Source organism: Conger conger, chromosome 14 (genome assembly GCF_963514075.1).
Source record: "Conger conger chromosome 14, fConCon1.1, whole genome shotgun sequence".
In the NCBI taxonomy this organism is placed as follows: Eukaryota; Metazoa; Chordata; class Actinopteri; order Anguilliformes; family Congridae; genus Conger; species Conger conger.
Window position 1 is genome coordinate 36,953,075 of NC_083773.1, and position 15,995 is coordinate 36,969,069.

At 45.0% G+C, this 15,995-nt stretch overlaps 1 protein-coding gene across 1 annotated transcript; it reads left to right on the forward strand.

Moving 5' to 3' along the window:
• Nucleotides 1-1,267: 1,267 nt before the first annotated feature.
• pigu (phosphatidylinositol glycan anchor biosynthesis, class U) lies at nt 1,268-15,198 on the forward strand. The gene is made up of 12 exons (XM_061219661.1): nt 1,268-1,413; nt 2,124-2,188; nt 2,647-2,706; nt 3,432-3,494; nt 3,752-3,861; nt 4,511-4,611; nt 4,916-5,013; nt 6,053-6,207; nt 6,940-7,083; nt 7,680-7,804; nt 8,426-8,568; nt 11,995-15,198. The coding sequence occupies exons 1-12, from the start codon at nt 1,284-1,286 to the stop codon at nt 12,106-12,108; spliced, it is 1,308 nt and encodes a 435-aa protein (XP_061075645.1). The 5' UTR covers nt 1,268-1,283; the 3' UTR covers nt 12,109-15,198.
• Nucleotides 15,199-15,995: the final 797 nt, after the last annotated feature.

Genomic DNA, 15,995 nt, shown 5'->3' on the forward strand with positions numbered 1-15,995 from the left:
GATGGAGAAGAGGAGGGGACCAAGGACTGAGCCCTGGGGAACTCCTGTGAAAAGGGGACAAGGAGCTGATACTGTTGGTCTGTACCATCCCAACTGGGCGGAGCGACCGGAGAGGTTGGACTCAATCCAGTCTAGGGTTGTGCCATAGATCTCTGAAGCTGCCAGGGAGGTGGAGTGGATGATGGAGTGGTTGACTGTGTTGAAGGCCGCAGAGAGCTCTAGAAGGAGAGGGGGGCTGCTCCTGTGGCCTGAATGGATTCATTGAGGGAGAGTGCGGTCTCCGTCGAGTGGCCAGGTCTGAAGCCGGATTGGTGGGGGTCCAGCAGGTTGTTCTGCAAAAGGAAAGAAGAGAGTCGGTTACCTGGCTAATACCATCTCTACGGTGAAGCCTGGTGATGGTACCATCATGTATGGGGGAGCTTCTCAGCGGCAGGGACAGGGAGACTGGTCAGAATTGAGGGAAGGATGAATGCAGCCAAATACAGAGAGTTCCGTGAAGAAAACCTGCTCCAGAGTACACACAACCTCAAACTGGGGCGACGGTTCACCTTTAAACATGACAATGACCCAAGGCATACAGCCAAAACAACACTGTAGTGGCTTCGGGCCTTGAGCCAAATCCCTGACTTAAACCGCATAGAACATCTGTGGAGAGACCTGAAGATGGCAGCTCACAGATGCTTCCTATCCAATCTGATGAAGCTGGAGAGGATCTGCCAGGAAGAATGAGATAAACTGCCAAAATCCAGTTGTGCAAAGCTTGTAGAGACTTACTCAAGAAGACTCAAAGCTGTAATTGCTAGGAAAGGGGCTTTAGAGTTTTAATACAAACATTTCTAAAAACATGTTTTGACTGTCATTTTGGGTTATTGAGTGTGGACTGAGTGATGGGCAATTTTATCAATTTAAAATCTACAACACAATAAAGTGTGAAAAAAGAGAAGGGGTCTGAATACTTTCTGAAGCCACTGTACGTGGGCCGAACTGGAAGTTAAAATTATGCATAAATAAATAAATACAACTTTTGTATTTCAAATGTTGAACATTTTTGCAGGGGAAAACCATCGGGGGAAAGTTACAGCGCATCCAATTTTTTCATCCTCATGGCTCAGGCTTTCAACCAATCATACTTTCAGGATAGCGCTACACAAGGAATTATGGACTTTGAAGTTTTTAACTCTGCACCGTAACCTGCAAGTCCCTGCATAATAATGATTTAAACAACTTCATATCCCATGGTGCCACGGTGTTAGGGTGGAGAGGGCTTCTTCCTCCCGGCGAAGATGGCGGCTCCCTTAACTCTGGTTTTGATTGTAGCTATAACAATTAGAGCGGTACTCTTCAATTCGAGTTTGGCCGAGCTTATATCGGAGAGAGTGGAAGTGGTATCTCCCTTAAATGCCTGGAAAAGAGGTACTGAATTAATGTGTTCCGCGATCACGTCGTATTTAAATTGCTGTATAATGCTAGCTGCGTCTGTCTCACCCACTACTCAACCTGTCACTTTTAGCTAGTTAGCTAGCTTTTGAATGTAAAACAAGCTGACGTTAGCTAACTAGCAAGACTTCGTCCGACAGTGGTGGGAACGCAGTTAGCTGACGTTAGCTTAACTGTATTTTCTCGACAAAATAAAGATTTGCCACCAGACCAATAGCTAATTGGAATCGGAAAGAAAATAATCGTGGTGTTATCCAAGCTAGGTAGTCGATAGTCGATGACGTTAATTAAGTAGACACATTGCTAGCTAGAGCTAAATTGCTAATGTGATCTAACTGACTATCTAGCTAGCAAGTTAAGCCATCGTCGGCATGGCTTTTAAAAAGTGATTTTTTTAAATGGAAATCAATCAGTGGTCATTCAAACGAGGAATGATTCACAATCGCACCCTCTTAAATAAACATCAAAATATGTTACCCAGCTATCTAATCAGCTGAGAGCACATGTAACCTCACTTACCACTGCTGCTCTGTTCATGTTAAGGATAAGAAAACTATCGGAATACAGCCGTACATGCGTGAACCATGGGTACTTCTTAACGTAAGATACTAGCTGCAGGCTCATCGTTTGGACGCATGTGTTGCTGCTGGCTGGTAGGGATGATGCATCTGTGTGTTTGTCCCCAGTTGTGGAAGGTTTGGCCCTGCTGGATTTGGGAGTGTCGCCCTATTCCGGGGATGTGTTTCATGAAGTGAGTTAAGTTTTAATCTCCTGATCTTAATGCACAGTAGAGGGCTAACTTGCATCTATCTGGTGTCCAGTCAGTTTTCCTTTTGTTATGGCATAATATATGGATCCTTTCTGTGTGGTTTGCATGTTCTCCCTGTGTCTGTGTGGGTTTCCTGCGGGTACTCCCATTTTCTCCCACAGTCCAAAGACATGCTGGCTAACTGGAGACTCCAAATTGCCCATAGGTGTGAGTGTGTGAGTGACTGGTTTATGTGCTCTGCGATGGATGGCCCTGTCCATGGTGTATTCCTGACTCCACAACCCTGACCAGGAATAAATGGGTTAGAAAATGGATGGATGTAAACTGAGCTGTCTGAGTCTGCATCTGAGATAGCATTTGAGAATGATTTTTCATTTCATGATGGGAGTGGTGATATTTAACATTTCTTATCCCCCTCTTTTCGCTCTCTTTTCCATCAGACACCGCTCATCATCTATCTTTTTCACTTCGTTATTGATTATGCGGATATCGTGTTCATGGTGAGTAAATATTATGTTTGTTTTTATTATTATTTTGTATTTAATAGCTCTCCATTAAGCACTAGGCCACAGAGTTCTTGCAGTAATAGCTTCGAAAATTGTGTCCTGAATAATCTGTATTATGATGTGCATCAATGATGTATTGCTACTTCTATTTAGTATTTTCAAAAGAAATGTGGAGCTGCAGCGAACACTTCTCTCACTCTGTGCTCACTCCACCCCTGCTGATCAGTGGTCTCGCTGATGATGTGTTTACATGACTGATACAGGCAGTTAGCTAGGCTGTGAATTAGCAGGTTATGGCTAATATTGGCTGTTTGCTAGGCTGTGAATTAGCAGGTTATGGCTGATATTGGCTGTTTGCTAGGCTGTGAATTAGCAGGTTATGGCTGATATTGGCTGTTAGCGTAGGCTGTGAATTAGCAGGTTATGACTGATAATGGCTGTTAGCTAGGCTGTGAATTAGCAGGTTATGACTGATATTGGCTGTTTGCTAGGCTGTGAATTAGCAGGTTATGACTGATAGTGGCAGCTAGCTAGGCTGTGAATTAGCAGGTTATGGCTGATATTGGCTGTTAGCGTAGGCTGTGAATTAGCAGGTTATGGCTGATATTGGCTGTTTGCTAGGCTGTGAATTAGCAGGTTATGACTGATAGTGGCTGTTGGCTAGGCTATGGATTGGCAGGTTGTATACTTTTTTTTTTTTTTTTAAATGTGTTTTTCAGATAGCAGATGGCATCACAGCTGTTGCACTCTACCTGGCTGTTCAGGACTATAACAAGGGTGTGGTAAGTGCCAGAGCAAACCATTAGTACCCACAATTCTTTTTTACATTAGTACCCACAATGACGTATTATGTTTGTACCCACAATTTTGTTTTACGTTAGTAGCCACAATGCCATTTTGGCCATAAAACTGTCGCATTTGACCTGACAATGCTCATCTCTGACCAAGTACTTAGGCTGTCCACTCTCACTGGGGGTGATAACGGCCCCCTGATAATTGGTGGGTTTGGAATCGTGATGTCATGGTCCTTCTCTTTCAGTTCAGGAAGCAGAAGTATGCTCTGGAAGCTGACCGATACCCACACGACTGCCTGGAGCTCATCAGGACTCCCAAAGAGATGTACTACATCCCCCTCAAAGTGGCTCTGTTGTGAGTATTACATTTACATTACATTAAAGGTACAATAGGTTAGATTTTTGTGTTAAAACATTGTTACAAGACCATTGTAAATCCCTTCCTATCATTGAAAAAGGCTCACTGACATGTTGACTCACCCTCTGCCTGTGTTTATAGTCCTTAAATTCGGGTTTCAAAATATGCAGTTGACGGGCAATCTGTACCGAAACATTGTAGAGCTGTACAATAATTCAAGCTCATTGGTTGAAAATTGGTTCTAATCGCCACAGCCACTGGCGTTTCAATGTCAGTGTGTTTACAGGGGAGGGATAAACAGTGTTGTGGTTTGAAAGTGTTTGTTGCTGCTATTCCTCTCTTGACCATTAGAAGTTCAGAATGACCTATTGTACCTTTAACTAATTTATTATTATACAACACCTTTCATCTTAGGATATCAAATCACATGAATATATTTATTTATTTATTATTATATAGCACTTTTCATCTTGGGATCTCAAATTACATTTCTCACATTCATTTTTTCATTACATTTGCATCACAGTATATTTTCATTATATTTTGCCTAACGTTTTCGTCCCAGTATATTGTCGGTTCTTGTTTAAGCAGTTGTACACCATAGCAGTTTTAATAAAACTACGTACAACGTCTCCCTCTCTTCCAGTTACTTGTTGAATCCCTTCACTATCCTGTCCTGTGTGGCCAAGTCTACCTGTGGGCTCAACAACGCAGTCATCGCTCTCTTCATCCTGAGTACAATCAAAGGTACCATCAAACCACACCTGACCTGTCTCTAACACTACCGTGCTGCAGCTTTCCTCATACAGAAGGACTCTAATGTGTGGAACACGCAGGTGTGTTTGTATGTACAATCTTTATTGAGTAAAACTCCCGAATGAAGTTGGCCCTTATAGGCCGTTAGCTTTAGGAAGGCCCTTAACCCTGCATTGCTCCTGGGGAGGATTGTCTCCTGCTTAGACTAAGCAGTCGCTTTGGAGAAAAGCGTCTAATGACATGTAAGGTAATGAGTGAGGCGTGGTCTCTCCCTCATCCCTGTGCGTTTCTTCAGGAAGTGCCTTACTGAGCGCCATTTTCCTGGCCCTGGCGACATACCAGTCCATCTACCCTCTGACGCTGTGTGTGCCAGCCCTGCTGTTCCTGCTGCAGGTACCCAGTTCCCCCCCTTCCTGTGAGCGTGGGCCCCCGGTTCGACCCCCTCAGGATCCGGGCTATGGAGCCCTTCCTCCTTCGTGTCAATCGTATTTTTTTTTTTTACAGAATGACGTATTTGACAATGCCATTTTCATAGCAATCTTCATTGCAATCCCACAATGCCGTTTTCATAGCAATATCGATTCAATGTGTTTGCATATGTAAATTTCTCCTTTATATAATGTTATAAACAAGTCTTGTCTGCTGCGATATTCCTGCCACATACTCAAATTTGATCATGTGTGAGGAGTTGGAGAGGTAGAGACACACGCACAGGATATTGCATAACCGATCTGGCAGAGCAAGCGTCTAAAATAAAAAAAGCATCTTTAAAATTAGGCTTGATATGTGGACCATTATTAATTACCCTGTCAGGCGACTTTGTTCGTTTTCGTTCTCCAAATGCACTCCCATGATAGGTTCACTATTTTACTATTTCTGCCTTTATTGGTATCACAAATATATACATTTCATCTGGCACTATTCTTTGTACCTTGCTTATCTACATGTAACAGTCTGTAGGAAGGGATATGACACATGGAAATGCACACAAGTTGTCTCTGGCTAGCCACTTACCAACCCTTTGAAGTGTATGAAGAATACAGTGTGAACTGTATCTTAACAGACCACACACGCTAGTTGGGTAGAGATATTCTCAGAACAGACTGCCGGAATGTTCTGTGTCTGTCTCTCCTGTGCGCGATGTATTAAACCTGGAATCTCTTCAGAGATGTTGTCCGCGTGTTCTTCATCATCCTGCATTTGAATCCACGGGGAAGGGCGAAATATCCTAACAACCGACTATCTTCTCAGAAAAATTGAGCGCTTGTTGTGCTTCTATTAAATAGTTTCATTTTGAATAGAGTGTGAAAATGAACTTTTGTGATGACCATTGACCGCAGCTATCACTAAATCCAGCGAAACTGAAAAGCTGTGGATAGGCACTGTAAGTACCCCTCTGGTGACATGGCGTCCCTTCCCGCTCTCTCCCCAGCGACTCTACATCCCTGTGAACGTGCGGCGGCCCAGCTTCTGGCTCTTCACCATGCAGTACGCCTTCATGTTCCTGGGCAGTCTGTCCGTCATCGTCTGTCTGTCCTTCTTCCTGCTCAGCTCCTGGGACTTCATCCCCTCAGTGTACGGCTTCATGTGAGTGAGTCTGCGCCGGTTCATCACAACCACAAACACAACCACAACCACAACCCCAACGACAACCACAAACACAAGGTGCTTTATCACAACCACAAACACAGGGGGGTTCATCACAACCACAACCCCAACCCCAACCCCAATGACAACCAAAGTCACAACCAGACTCCATGCACGTTTGACAGGCTTAATGCTCGGTAAACATGCTGGGGTGTTCAATGAAAGGTGGTTTATAATGACCAGATTTAATGCTCGTTAGACAGAAGAAATGAGTGCCAGGTAAACATGCTGAAGTCTTCGTTAGTTTCAGTCTACGAATGAGACCTGTATGTAGTTGTACTTTTGCTATTTTTAAGGCGTTTTTATTTATTTATTTATTTATTTAATTTTGATTTTTTGTTATCCCTTTGTAAGCAGTGTTCCTTGAAATTATAAAATACTCATGGAATGTTCTTCCAGTTGTTCTGAATTCTGAAGCCGTTATAGTTTTGTGATCTCAACGTTGAGTGTGTTTCTAATGCTGTGTGTGTATCTGTGTGTGTGTGTGTGTGTGTGTGTGTGTGTGTGTGTGTGTGTGTGTGTGTGTGGATGTGTGTGGATGTGTGTGTGTGGATGTGTGTGGATGTGTGTGGATGTGTGTGGATGTGTGGATGTGTGGATGTGTGGATGTGTGGATGTGTGGGTGTGTGGGTGTGTGCGTGTGTGTGTGTGCGTGTGCGTATGTGCTTGCAGCCTGTCAGTGCCGGACCTCACCCCCAACATCGGTCTGTTCTGGTATTTCTTCGCGGAGATGTTCGAGCACTTCCGTCTCTTCTTCATCTGTGTCTTCCAAATCAACGTCTTTTTCTACACCATCCCCCTGTCAATCAAACTCAAGTGAGTCCGCCTCTTCTGCACGTCACTATGACAACAAGATTCTCAACCCTCGCCAGATTCCAACCGCATTCCGACACACAAAAGAAAATGGCTCTCGTATTTTTGCTATGTTATTGAAATGCAAATTGAATTGGCAAGAAGGAGTTTAAAATGTATATTACTGTTTTGTTTCAGTCAGGCAAGTTTAATAAAGTTTGTGTTGGGAGCTGATGAGCTGGCTTTGGGTGGCAGTAAAACACTGGGGGATGTTTGAAGTGCCTCTTCTTTCAAGTGATTTACTTTAAAGTGAAATGTAAAAATGTAATTTCCATATTAAAATCTGTCCTTATGAAGGTAGTTTTCAAAGAGAGAGTCAGCGGGATGCCAATGGGTGGATGTAAATGCTGCTGATGCTACTGATTTAACGATGTGTGTGTGTGTGTCTGTGTGTATGTCTCTGTGTGTGTGTGTGTGTGTGTGTGTGTGTGTGTGTGTGTGTGTGTGTGTGTGTGTGTGTGTCTGTGTGTGTCTGTGTGTGTCTGTGTGTGTCTCTGTGTGTGTCTCTGTGTGTGTCTCTGTGTGTGTGTCTGTGTGTGTGCATGTGTTTTTTATCTCAGGGAGCATCCGGTCTTTCTGATATTCATGCAAATTGCCATCATCTCCATCTTTAAGTCCTACCCCACGGTGGGGGACATCGCTCTCTACATGGCCTTCCTACCCCTGTGGAGCCACCTGTACAGATGTGAGTCTCAGATTACGTACAGGGTCACGTACAGGGTTACACACACACACACACACACACACACACACACACACACACACACACACACACACACACGCACACACTCACAAGTGCTCGCATGCAGGGTTCATATACACATAGGACTGGTGGCGCAAACACACACACAGGCTTGCGCACGCACATAAACAAACTGGTTTACACCAACACACGCACACACAGGGTTGCACAGACAGACGCACACACACACAGGTTAGTGCATGCACACAGACGCACACAGGTGCTCATATACACATATGTTTTTAGTGTTTTCTCATACATGGTTTTACTCGCACAAATCTGCAGCAGTTTAACTGAATAACAAGAAAATGTAGTGAATGTTGCTCATTGCATTGGTGCATGCCTGCATACATGCGTGTGTGATTACTGCAGTGTCTGTGTTCATGTATGTGTGTGCTGATTACAGCAGTATGTGTCATTGATTGGCTGATTGCAGCAGTATGTGTCATTGATTGGCTGATTGCAGCAGTGTGTGTCATTGATTGGCTGATTGCAGAAGTGTGTTTGTGTACATGCGTGTAATTGGCTGTCTAAAGTAAAGTATAATGTTCTCTCCACTCTCAGTCCTGAGGAACATCTTCCTGGTTTCTTGCGTGCTGTTGGCTTGCTCCGCCCTGTTTCCTGTCCTCTGGCACCTGTGGATTTACGCTGGGAGCGCCAACTCAAACTTCTACTACGCCATCACCCTCCTGTTTAACGTTGGTCAGGTGAGTCCCTCTATGCCATCACCCTCCTGTTTAACGTTGGTCAGGTGAGTCCCTCTATGCCATCACCCTCCTGTTTAACGTTGGTCAGGTGAGTCCCTCTATGCCATCACCCTCCTGTTTAACGTTGGTCAGGTGAGTCCCTCTATGCCATCACCCTCCTGTTTAACGTTGGTCAGGTGAGTCCCTCTGTGCCATCACCCTCCTGTTTAACGTTGGTCAGGTGAGTCCCTCTATGCCATCACCCTCCTGTTTAACGTTGGTCAGGTGAGTCCCTCTACGCCATCACCCTCCTGTTTAACGTTGGTCAGGTGAGTCCCTCTACGCCATCACCCTCCTGTTTAACGTTGGTCAGGTGAGTCCCTCTACGCCATCACCCTCCTGTTTAACGTTGGTCAGGTGAGTCCCTCTACGCCATCACCCTCCTGTTTAACGTTGGTCAGGTGAGTCCCTCTACGCCATCACCCTCCTGTTTAACGTTGGTCAGGTGAGTCCCTCTACGCCATCACCCTCCTGTTTAACGTTGGTCCGGTGAGTCCCTCTATGCCATCACCCTCCTGTTTAACGTTGGTCAGGTGAGTCCCTCTATGCCATCACCCTCCTGTTTAACATTGGTCAGGTGAGTCCCTCTATGCCATCACCCTCCTGTTTAACGTTGGTCAGGTGAGTCCCTCTATGCCATCACCCTCCTGTTTAACGTTGGTCAGGTGAGTCCCTCTATGCCATCACCCTCCTGTTTAACATTGGTCAGGTGAGTCCCTCCATGCCATCACCCTCCTGTTTAACGTTGGTCAGGCGAGTCCCTCTATAACATCACCGTCCTGTGCGTGTACATTACATTACATTACTAAGCCTTTAGCAGACACTCTTATCCAGAGCGACGTACAAAAACGTGTCAACAGAGTAGTGAGTGTTTGACCGTGAGCCAGCGGTGGCTCCAGCCCTCAGAAGGCAGCTCCAGCCTCCCCCTGCAGGAGCTGAGGCTACGCTGCTCATCAGACCCTCTCCCGGGCAGGCCGGCCCCGGCCAGCCATGCATCATTCATGGCCACCCACACCAGCTCTGGAAGAAATGACGCAGGGCTGGTCTCCTGCAGGGTTGGGTTACTCTCAATCAGTGTTGGGTTACGCTGAATCTCAGCACCTTCGCAGGGTGTGACCGGGCGCTGACACGCCAACAGACGCACCGACGCCCTGCGTCTTTCTCTTTTTATTGACCATAAAACCCCCCGAAACGAACGCCAAGGCCCTCTGAGGGCAAGCTTGCCGCCAGCCAAGCCGAGTCCTGTCCTAATTCTGGAGGTGGAAGCAGCTGGGAAAGGCTTTAGCTCGTGAATAATTAGTGTTGGGTCGGTGTGGGTTTCAGACGGCCCAGACGGTTTCAGTTCCCCAAACTCAAAGCGTAACGTGCAGTCCGTCTGGGAGTCTGGCAGGGTGTCTGAGAGTGGGCGTACATGGTACCCGGGCTCCTGATTAGTTTTTTTTTTGTTCAGTTCTGGACCACATTGTGAGGGAAATGTTGCATGTTCATGACGCTACTCGCTAGGCATCAGGGACCGCTCCGACCAGATCCGACTGGTTTATGGGCTCCTTATTTATTTATTTATTTACTTATGTTAAAAGAATTTGGGCGCTGTCTGCTTGAACTCATCAGGTGTGAGAGGTCTTGTGAAGGGATACTTTGTTTTGATTCCTGTTGACCAATAGTGGTTCTGTGTAGGTTGACCAGGTTCTATATTTGGTCAGGACCCCGTATAGTCTGATATCAAGTGATCGGTTGTCAGTCTAACCTCGCAAAGTGTGAGTTCCCAACATCGTACCCCGTGAGAATAATGCATGCCCACCCTACCGGTGGAACTCTCCAGGAAAGAGCCTTCACTCCTGGATGTGTATTAATCCTGTGTTATTCTGTAAATTTTCTGGATTAAAGTGTTTGTACATTTCTGTTGGTTTTTGCTTTCTGAAGCTCTACGGTCCAGGTGATTACAGCCTCTGTCTCATTAAGCTGTGCTGTTTTCACAATAGAGATGGATCCTTCAGTTCTGATAGCCTCTCATAGTGTGCCTTTACGCATTTGATCAATAATGCCTCCTTTGAGTTAACCTCACTGCTTTTCACAGGCCTTGAGTGGCTGCTGACCACAGGCCCATGTAAAAGCCCATGCACTTGCCTACTGTCGAGTATACAAGTTGTATAGGACTTGTATACAGAATAGTAGGTAAGTGCACTGATTTGGACCACGGCCCTGTTTCACAAAGCAGGGTTACAGAGTTTGCGGTGTTACCTGTAGTGGCCTGTAGTGTAGTGGTTAAGGTACATGACTGGGACCTGCAAGGTCGGTGGTTCGAGCCCCGGTGTAGCCCTTAACCCCACATTGCTCCAGGGGAGGATTGTCTCCTGCTTAGTCTACTCAACTGTAAGTCAGCCAAATGACATGACATGTAATGTAATGTAATGTTACCCAGTTTGCCGGATTACAGAGTTAGCAGAGTTACCTAGTTAGCTGTATAACTGCGCTGACGAAAACCTGGAATAGCTCTTTTTTCTTCAGTCTATGTTCCACATTAGGGTGGGCTCCATATTTACTCATCGTACTGTTAGGGAAAAATGCCCTTTTTAACATTTCACAGGTGAGCATCGTCTGATGAAAAGGATCCCAGTAAAAACAACGATAGCTGTACTTGAATTCACTTTAGTATTTATTTGCAAAGAAATGACAGAAAGTGAGAAAGCTTACCGGCTTTCTGATTTCAAGCAGACACAGTAAGACTCTTATACACACTTTTCCAGAAGGGGGGGCTTTACCAAAACAAAAAGACATGAAGCTGGCCACGAACATATATCAGTATTTTATCTTCTGAATACCCCTCGTTGACCTTGCTGTAAGGCCAGAATGTGCTAGCTGAGATGCAGAGACAATAAGGCTGTCTGTCTGCTGGGAGAGAGACCGAGAAAGACTCCTAGTAAGCACTTAATTCAGAAAGTGGTCTAATAGTAATAAGGATTATCACTAAAAGGTTATTTGTAATGTGGTTGTCTTTATGTTAACACACAGTCAATTAAGAATCAATTAAGGAAATGACCCTTACAGAATGTTCTAGCGTAGTTGGCTAACTCCGTAATCCCGCTCCGTGACGCAGGCCCCAGGCGCCCGACGGCTGTGCGGATCTTATTGTGGATTAGAACCACCGACCTTGCGGGTCCCAGTCATTTACTTTAACCACAACGCTACAGGCCGCCCTCGCATGCCCCGGTCTCACCCCGCCTCTCCCTCTCCCTCTCCCTCTCCCTCTCCCTCTCCCTCTCCCTCTCCCTCTCCCTCTCTCTCTCTCTCTCTCTCTCTCTCTCTCTCTCTCTCTCTCTCTCTCTCTCTCTCTCTCTCTCTCTCTCTCTCTCTCTCCCTCCCTCCCCCTCTCCCTCTCCCCGGCAGATCCTGCTGGTGTCGGACTACTTTTACGCCTACCTGCGGCGGGAGCACCACCTGACGCACGGGCTGTACCTGAAGCGCAGGGACGGGAGCGAGGCCACCCTGGTGCTGAAGTAGAGCCGCCGCCGCGCTCCGCTCCGCCCCGCCGCCGTTTCAGTGTCACATACGTCCCTTTTGGGTTTTTGTCTGGCGGAGACGGTCCCCCCGGCAGACCGAGGCCTCGGAATTCCGAGTGCGCCCCTGACGGAAGCTGTGAAGAAGAAAAGCGCTATGGGACCCACGCAGCCGGAGACTTGTGGGATTTGTAGTCTTTATCGATTTTTCCTGCATTTTTCTCTATAATTTCTGAAAAGACCAGCCACACTCACTCCAATTTTTCTCTCTTCTCTTCTCCCCCCCCCCCCTCACTCTTGGGTCTTTCAAAGCCAAACAACGTTGTCCCCTCACCTTTCAGAACTCTCCTGCAGTTCAGGCTGTAGCCAGCAGAGGGCAGCATGAGAATGTGTGCGCGAATACTTTTCACTCTGGGTCGTTTCGTGACTCAGCAAGTGGAAACCTTGGTGGGATGAAAAAAAAAAAAAAAAAAAAACTTGCAGAAATGCTTACATTTGTTTTCCGTTGACGGAAGAGGCCTGTTTATTTAATCTCATGTAATTTCCCTTCATGTAAACACATTTTTGCTTTTCTTTCTTCATGAGTTTCAGTCATTTTGATTCATAAGGGATTTATATTGTGCATCTTTTGTCAACTTTCTTTGGAGAAAGCTACTAATTCGCCTTCAACCTTTTCTTTAAACTGTTGTCGGGCAGCGTACGTAGTCCATTCGAAGTATGAACAGTCTGTGACTGGAGAGATAGGACATCAGGGAAGATAAGCAGTGTATCAATGAGAGGACCAGGGGTTTTGCTGCAGGAAAATATGTGAGACGACACACTGTCCCATTCAATTTCACAACATTGTCACATCCACTTGATTTTCACGTAAAGGAGGCTTGTGTATTTTAATACACAAATGGCATTTGTGTATTAAAATAGGGCGGTTGGTGGGAAGGCTTGTAGGCCTGGAGGCTGTTTTTCACCTTTGTTTTTCACCTCCTTTTCCCTTTGCCTCCGGGCGTCCCGTGTCACATGATGCGCCTATGCCGCCTCGCCCTTCAACATGGCCGCCGGGATATCTGTCTGGTGTGCGTTGGGTGAGGGAACTGTACGTTTAGGGTTCACCTCCCTGACCCCCGGGCCCTCTGGCAGGTGGTTGGCTGCCCTGGGCTACCGTTCGGTCAGCTGTTAGATGCATCGTATGCAGATTGCTTGTATTTTTACGGTTAGGGTGAACGTGCTCACGTCCGTTCAAGCTATTCCCTTGCGTTAAGCCCACACTCGTGTCTTCTCAGTCTAACCAGGTAGTATGGTAGTGTGCGTGTGGAAGCAGAGGTGTTCTTGTGTGCTCTGAGCGCATGGTCACGCTGTCCTGTCTCAGAACTGGAAGACTGGTTGGATTCAAATTATTTTTGTGAGTTTTCCAGGGCATTATGGTTTCCCTTGGTTTTTTTCGTTTGCTGGGGTTTTGAAAAGGACATACTGCACTAATTAATATATGTATTTATAACGGTATTGTGGGAAAGTACTTGAGGTTTTTTTTTTCTCCTCCCCTTGCTCATAAGAAGAACGGCGTTTCTGACTATGTCTTTTATGTGAAAACCCTGTTGAGGAGAAGCGTTAGTTGGCACTAGCGCTAATGATACGCTCTTAAGATAACTTCTCCTACATAGAGCTGTGGTCTAGTGGTTATCGGAAACTCTTATATTGAGCTTCGACTGACCGCACCATACAGAAAGGCATTATTTATACGTGAATTGAATGTGTCAACAAAGGCATTACAGTATGTCTTGCATACTGTTTAGCTGCTTATGAAACTTTGAACAAACCGTGACTAAAACACCGGGTGTGCTATTATCGGGGGAGTTTTGTGTGTCCTGTTGTGGATGTCCATGAGGTCGGACGCCTGGTAGCATGTGGAAACATCATGGCTTCTGTGGTAATTTATTCGAGGAAAAAGCAGCTGTAGCAAACACCACATTGAGGCAAATCAGACGGTAAAAATGTGTGATTTATGCTCCAAAAACTTGGGAGGAAATTGCATGATGATGTTTGTTCATTTCACTGATCTTGGCTGACCTTTTTTTTTTTTTTTTTTTTTTTTTCTTTTCCTTTTTTTGCATACCAACTGCAACTCAGATTCCAGGTGCAGTGGAGAAGTAGATAATCACAGACGTCAACTTGTGAAGGAAAAATAACTTTTTATTTGTATGACAAAATACTACAACTGGTGTACTTTACTATTGCGCAGAGAGCATCGAGTCTGGCGCTTTGCTTGGGTGCTTGGGCTTAAAATGATAATTAAAAAGTAAATAATAAATGGGGTTCGGATTACTTTTTGAACTCGACATGCGTCGCCTTCGCTGGTGCGTGTGTTGCGCCATCATATCGGCCAATCATAGTTTAGCATCTTATAATCTTAGCATCCGGCAGATGTCTGATGTTATCTTGTGCCATTATAGTCCGGTACACGCCAGTATGACCCCGATGCTACCGTGCGTTCCCAAGTGCTGTCGGTCGATCTGTCACCCATTTGCAGACTTCTCCTCCGCCTGCCAGCTTAATTGCACACGTAGCGCTTACAGCTACGTGTGTGGCTGGTTTCTGCTGGAATGCGTGTGCTGAGTCACGCTGAGTTTTTCTTTTCTTTTCTTTTGTCATGCTGTGTCAATGGGGAAGTGACGGCATGCAGACTTGCGCCATCAGGACGCCATGGCAACCACTCCACATTACAGTCCCTGTGCTGCCTCTTTTTTGCATGATGCCTCTCTCACATAACAATGTGTGCTATTTGCGGGTTTATGAACTGGAAAATAATTCGGTTTCCTTTCCATGTGAAGTGTGTTTTCTGAATTTCTGAACGGGAGAGCTAGATGTCTGACTGGCCGTTTCCGTTCTGTAATGGACATTCACATCATTTTGATTGGCTGACGTCAAAGCAGACGCACCACTGATTGGATAAAATGTAAATCGCAACGTTAGTGACGTAAGTAGTGTGAATAAACACACTGTTAATTGAGCAGCTCCAGAGCGTACAGCATCAGGTGGTATAAAAACTTTGTTGCTTTCAGGATTAAAAAATGAACACTAATTAAAAATATTTACCATATGACAGCATTTTGATTCTTTGATTCTTTTTGAAAATATATTTTTTAGAAACTGATTTTTGGTTGCACCTGGTCTTAGTTGGATTGTGAATATTATAATAAAGACAAAGTTGAAGCATCTTTTGGAATTAACACCCTTCTGGCTTGTTTTAAGGCCATAACAAGACAACAGTATTTACATTCTAGTTTTAGCACGAATGCAGGTATTTTGTTTCTCGTTTGGCTCCATCCAGCAGACATAACCCAGGAGTAGCTTATTTTAAATGTTCTTGTGGAACCACAAGGAAAGCTATAGATTCTGCTCATTTGATTTATTGAAGTCAATGATTTAGCTTGTTGCTTATTCTTGCCTATGGTTTACTTCACATGGTTACAAGACTCTGATAATCAATGCCTTTCAGTATATTTTCAGCTGGCTTAAGGTACTAAAACATATATCCTTTCATCACGTATGATCATCAACCTGCATCTTAATGAACAGTAGAGGGGCCACTCTGTTTTTAACGCTGAAGTTCATGATTAGAGGGTAGATACATTTTCAAGTTCCCCTGGATGGAAATCTACTTCAACTTCAAATGAATGCCTGCCCTCATGAATGCATTTCAATGTTATGTTTAATTTTTCATGATTGCATTTTTTCCCCCCCAAGTCACAATGTCAGTACACTGATTTTTAAATACTTTATAAATTACTTTGGTATATTAAATAAAATAACAAAATAAGCATGTCTTGTGAGTATTTCGATGTCGCAACTTTTTCTAAGAAGGCTGGAAGCTCTGTGATGGACTCCTCCACATGCAGC